Source organism: Salvia splendens, chromosome 7 (assembly GCF_004379255.2).
Source record: "Salvia splendens isolate huo1 chromosome 7, SspV2, whole genome shotgun sequence".
In the NCBI taxonomy this organism is placed as follows: domain Eukaryota; kingdom Viridiplantae; phylum Streptophyta; class Magnoliopsida; order Lamiales; family Lamiaceae; genus Salvia; species Salvia splendens.
In genome coordinates this window covers 29,440,523-29,446,522 of record NC_056038.1, presented here as the reverse complement: position 1 = coordinate 29,446,522, position 6,000 = coordinate 29,440,523, and the positions used below count along the sequence as shown (strand labels likewise).

General features: G+C 35.5%; 1 protein-coding gene across 3 annotated transcripts; it reads left to right on the top strand.

Annotated features, from left to right (window-relative positions):
* The first annotated feature begins 611 nt into the window (after window positions 1–611).
* LOC121740869 (ras-related protein RABA5a-like) lies at window positions 612–3,854 on the top strand. Of its 3 annotated transcripts, none has more exons than XM_042133513.1 (3): window positions 612–878; window positions 2,242–2,932; window positions 3,229–3,854. In XM_042133513.1, the coding sequence occupies exons 2-3, from the start codon at window positions 2,578–2,580 to the stop codon at window positions 3,570–3,572; spliced, it is 699 nt and encodes a 232-aa protein (XP_041989447.1). In that variant the 5' UTR covers window positions 612–878; window positions 2,242–2,577; the 3' UTR covers window positions 3,573–3,854. The 3 variants fall into 3 exon arrangements, with proteins under 3 accessions (XP_041989447.1, XP_041989448.1, XP_041989449.1); XM_042133514.1 differs by lacking the exon at window positions 612–878 and adding an exon at window positions 1,508–2,008; XM_042133515.1 differs by lacking the exon at window positions 612–878 and adding an exon at window positions 1,534–1,647.
* Window positions 3,855–6,000: the final 2,146 nt, after the last annotated feature.

Genomic DNA, 6,000 nt, shown 5'->3' with positions numbered 1-6,000 from the left:
TCTGTGCCTGGTCAAAGTGAGATAATCTTTGTAGGACGGAGGGAGTATGTATTGAAACCTATGTTAATACCAAATTATTTATTTTTATGGGATGAAGGGAGTATGTGAATTGTACTACATCTATACATCAAAATCGAAAAGTAAATAAAACATTGAACTGTCAACGTTGTTCAACGTTTTAAATGGAAAAATGAGATTATTTCATGGATAGGGAAATATAATTGTTCCAATATCATTCATAATTATTTCGGGTTGCTAATTTTGTACTCCCTCTGTCCGCGAATAGGAGACATGTTTTTCCATTTAAATCCGTCTGCGAATAGGAGTCCCGATTCATTTTTACCATAAATAGTATATGGTCTCACCTTCCATTAACTCATTTCACTCACATTTAATTTAAAACAAATATATACAAGTGGGATTCATATTCCAACTAACTTTTTTCCAACCATTTTTCTTAACATTCTTAAAACTCGTGCCGTTCATAAATGTGACTCCTAATGGGGATAGAGGGAGTAGTCAACAATCTCTAAAATCATCAAATTGCGCTAGCAAGATGGTAACCCGGAACCGGAGCGGATCTCTTACTCCAACTTTCATACTCCATTCCTACCCGCTCCGACCCGGAACCATTTATGCCTTCCACTGTGTGGAATCAAACCATTTTAATTTTCTTCTATCTCGAGCCAAATCTTCAAACCTAACCCTACTCTTTTCTAAACCCAGAACGTTACAATTGTTTGATCCTGCAATATATAGATTTTATCTTCCTTTGATCCATCTGCATTTCGAATGGTTCTGATTTGACCCCAAGAAATTGCAGGTTATAATATCTAACATTGAGGGGAAAGTGCTGCATTGGTTGTTTGAAGGGCGGGGTATGTTTCAATCTTCAATTTTCAGCAGCATTCAATTTTCTCGTCATTTCAATCCATCCTTTTTTTGTCGTTTTTGATACGATGCCTTGAAATGTGGTGATGTTGATGCATATCATCTCTTTTCGGGGAAAAAAATTGATTTATATTCTGATGCGAAAGCGCTGAAATGCGATTGGTCTATTTGAATTCCTTTCTCTCCTTTTCTCTCAATTTGAAAGTTCATGGTGATTGCCTTTATTTTAATTTTTAGGGAATGGTTTGATAGGATTGTGTTGGCGCCTTTTATTGAATGGCTTGTTTTCGACATGAGTTATCGATGCAATTTGCACTAATCCTCTCTTCAACTCAGCTGTTGCTGTCGCTTTATCAACTGTTACTTGTTTCATATATTTAGGATTCAATTTATAGCTTCAAACGTTCATTTCTAGCTTTAAGATTTTTGGCATAAAAGGTCTTTTACCCTTCTATTTGTTGACTGTGCCTTTTCGATTCCTTTCTATCTGTTTTCCTCCTTTTCACTGTGTGCCTCTGCTCCCATTGCACAGCACTGCATGTCATGTGCCAAAATTAAGCTTTTTGCAAATTGGTGTATTATATGTTCATATCAATTAAGAAAAGTACAATTTCAGTGCTATAACAGAACCACCCTTTTCCTTCTAGTTCATAACTAAGATAAAATTCTTCGAAAATCTGCATTAATTCAAATTTTTTATGTTTGAGTCAAACTGAAAACATGCACCGTATCATTTCATTTTTTATGCATATGTTGGTAACTCGTTTTTTGAATTATAGCATACCTCAAACTATATGACTATGACTATGACTAATCAGTTTGTCAATTAGGTGTGTGTGTCTACCAGTTGAGTTTCATTAGAAATTGACTTGCGCCCATGGGTTTTGATACTTACTCGTTTCTTTCATGCGTCTTTTGGTTTTTTTTCAGCCAATAACATGAATAAGATTAATTTTCTGGTCACTAGTGAGTTACAATACTTTCCATGGGTTTGGTATCAAAGGAAGAGTAGGGATGTAGCAGTGCAAAATTAGCATGAAGGAGAGAAATATTTTGCATCTTTAAAGATGCACTTTGTGTGTTTAATCTACTAAGTGAATTTCAAATCCCTTTTTTGGTAATACATCTCCTGGTTTGAGTTCAAGGAAGAGGAATCTATCATAAAATATAGGCATTTCACATTTTTGAAGAAGCATACGAAACAGGAATCTATAAAAAAAATAGCTATATTAAAAATAACAATAACTAAATAAATAAAAAAGTGTTTGCTAGAATTTCAAGATCTTTTTTCAAGTAATGACTGTGTAAACTGTGGTATTTTAGGTTTCTAATGTTTGCTTCGTGATGCAGGTGCCTTAACATTCAGTTGTTCCAGAAAGATTAAACAGAGATAAGTGATTTTTCTGCAATAGTGGCAAGTGGTAAAGCTGCTATTGAAGGGTGGAGTAGCCGGTGATTTGTCTTCATCTTTCGTTTGCACGTATAAATTGCAGGCTCCTTCCTTTGGTGCTGGAGTGCTGCTTCATCATCATTATAACTGACCATTGTCACAGTATTCTCTCACCTGCCTAGTTTTAAGTTGTAGTTTGGCATTTCTCGAGCTGTGGCATTTATAAGGACCCTTATTTTGTTGATATATATACAATAGCAAGATATGTTCTTTGGCTGTGAATAGACCGTGTAAAGATGGCAAATCCAGATGAGGAACAACCACAAACACAGCAGCAGACAGAGGATTACCTTTTCAAGATTGTTCTGATTGGTGATTCAGCGGTTGGTAAATCTAACTTGCTCGCAAGATTTGCTCGAGATGAGTTTCACGCTAATTCGAAGTCTACTATTGGGGTAGAATTTCAGACCCAAAAGATGGAAATTAATCATAACGAAGTTAAGGCACAGATATGGGACACAGCTGGCCAGGAGCGGTTTAGGGCTGTGACATCTGCGTACTACAGAGGCGCAGTCGGAGCACTTCTGGTCTATGACATCAGCAGACGCATCACATTTGATAGCGTTGGCAGGTGGCTTAGCGAACTTCAAAGTAAGAAACTTGATGTTTTAATGCTGCATTTAAATTTGTTTATGGATTTGTCATTCCTCATACATGGATGTATATCACTATTATTAGATGGGCAAAAACTTGTATACATTCTCAGTAGTTATGATTCATTCAACAATCCCCAGTTAGGGTTTATTAAACACAATTAGGATTTAGTTAGGGCGGATGCATGAAACTGTGCCTCGTTAGAATGATAAAGCTACGATTTATTATCTTTTTTCCATAGTTGCTCGTCCCACAACTTATACTTGCTTCTTACAATGCTTGATTTTAAACAGGTCACTCCGACATGACTGTGGTAACGATATTGGTGGGCAATAAGTCTGATCTAAAAGAGGCTCGGGAGGTGACAACCGCGGAGGGAAAAGCCCTGGCAGAAGCACAGGGACTGTTCTTCATTGAAACATCGGCTCTTGATTCATCCAATGTTAATGCTGCGTTCCAGAAGGTGGTGGAAGAGATCTACTATATTTTAAGTAGGAAAGTTATGCAATCTCAAGAACTCAAAGAGAAAGATCTGGATTGGATGGGAGATGGGAAAACAGTGGTTTTACAGGCTGAAGATGAAAAGCAGCAGGAAACAGAAGCAAAAGCTAAAAAAGGTGTGTGCTGTTCATCATGATTTGGCACTCTCATTTTAGATATACTCCAATTTTCTTCAATACTCTTGAGGGAAAAAATCTATTTTTCTACCATAATCTGTAAATGGCTTAAAAGGTGTTAGAAAATTTTCCATCAAGCATTCACCTTATTGCTTTTCTACTCCTTCACATTAAGCACTTATCTTTTGCATATCAGGTACTATAACTGATATAGATGTGCATACATACACGTCGATGACGTGCATGTTTTATTTAGTGCTTGTTTGTTCGTATGAGATGATAAAGCATGATATTGGACTTGATATTTTCTATAGTTTATCAATGTTAAGTTTGATAGGAAGCATTAATGTTTTTTAAAATGCTACAATTACCTTATAATTATAGTAGTAGAACTTAACTGATAATGTAGTGATGTATACTACTACTAGTACTTATGATTTATGCTCGATATTAAGTATCCCAGTTGAGATAGATCTATATCGGACATTTGTTTTATAATAAAGGTTCTTGTTTTTCAAAATCAAAGATACAAAAGTAATCCCTCTGTTCTATTACTGTTCTATAGTAATAGAGTTATTTTGCTATTTTGGTACGTTCCATAGTAATAGAGTCATTTCTTTTTTAGTAAAAGTCAACACATTTTTCTAAACCTACTTTACTCTCTCTTATTTTATTCTCTCTTTATGTCTCCACCTTTTTGCATTTTCCATTTTACTCTCCCTTTACTTAATTGGCATAACACAACTTTTCTTAATCTTCATGCCGAAAAGAAGGCGCGCAGTGCAGTGCAATAAATATAGTGGGGTTTTACCATTTCAGGCAAATAATTGAGATTAATGAAAAAAGGTTGCTTTTATCTTTTAGACTACAGTGGCATATGGTTGTTTGAAGAAGTAATACTATATCTAGTACTGTAGTAGAATTTTTCTGCTAGAAATTTTTTTATGAAATAATCGCACGACTGACAAAAAGAACGAATTGTATACTTTTATCATATGTTTGGGAGGAAATTGAAAAACGGACTTTATAATTGTTCGGCTAATATCTTATCTAAAACAAAGTTGTTTTGTCACAATTGATGAGTATAAATTATTACAACAAACTGTTTCAGCAGGAAAAATTTTGAACTATACATAATTAGAAAATTATTTTAGTGAACATTGAGCAAATTTTTTGCCTTATCTTTTTGCGAGTGTCATCACTTATTAAGTCCAAGATATTAAAATAAAGTCATTTGGAGTAATTATATTCATAAATCCAAAAAATCGAAAATTCAAACCGTTAAATCATTTTCTGTCTTAAAATTTAAATCATATGTTGGGGAAAATATGTAGTACTATGCGTTTGTTTATACTTACATGAATTTAAATAGTACTATCTTCGTCCCCACGTTAGGAGTCACATTTAGTGTGAGCACGAGTTTTAAAAAATGTGAAGAATAATGGATTGGAAAAGTTAGTGGAATATGAGGTCCGTATTTTTATATTAATTTAATAATAGAATGGTGATGAATGTGAGTTAGTGGAATATAGAGCTTATTTACCATTTATAGTAAAAGTGAAATATGACTTTTATTGTGGGACGGACCGAAATGATAAAATGTAATTTTTATTGTGGGACCAAGGTAGGAGGTAGTACATTCTAAAATAGTTTAAGGATATTGCTTGATTAACCTAACCTGTGGCTTTGTCAAATTTATAGCATACAGTCCTTATTAATTATTAGAGCATCACCAGTGGCACAAAATTCCCACCAGAATTCTCAAAAACACCTCCTGCCACGTCATACGGACTTCCCACTGCACTGCCACTTCATAAGGACTTCCCACTGTACAGTGGCGGACATCCCCAAGGACTTCCCACCATTAAAAAAACCACAAATTCACAAATTAAATAATTTTCGGAATTAAACAATTTACGGAATTAAAATTTCGACACAAATAGGGAAAAAATTTCATTAAATAAAAAAGTCCGAAAAGTACATTTCGCCAAATTAAAAAAAAAACATTTCAATAATTAAAAACTACATCAACGACCCCTCCGCTGCCATACTTCTTCAATAATATCATTGTGGAGCCGAACATGAGCTTGTCTTTGGCGCATGTCGGCAAATGCACGGAATCGATCGACATCGTCATGGGGTATCCCCATGCGTACATTGCTAGTGGCCACGCCGTGGCTTGGACCTGCAGCACCAGCATCATCATTGATCCAATCAGTCAATGTTGGACCTTCATCTTCGACAATTATGTTGTGCATGATAATACATGCGTACATGATGTCGACGATGCTGTCAACATACCACAGCCATGTTGGACCCTTCACTGCCGCCCATCGAGCCTAGAGCACACCAAATGCCCGCTCCACATATTTGCGCACTGCCTCCTGGCGACCCGCAAAATATATCTTCTTTTCATATGCTGGGCTTCTGATCGTCTTCACAAAGACG

Bases quoted from the DNA above. Each gene is read 5' to 3' on its own strand.
- LOC121740869 (XM_042133513.1), top strand. From the start codon at position 2,578: ATGGCAAATCCAGATGAGGAACAACCACAAACACAGCAGCAGACAGAG. The intron at 2,933-3,228 runs GTAAGAAACTTG...GATTTTAAACAG, and splicing joins GTGGCTTAGCGAACTTCAAA to GTCACTCCGACATGACTGTG.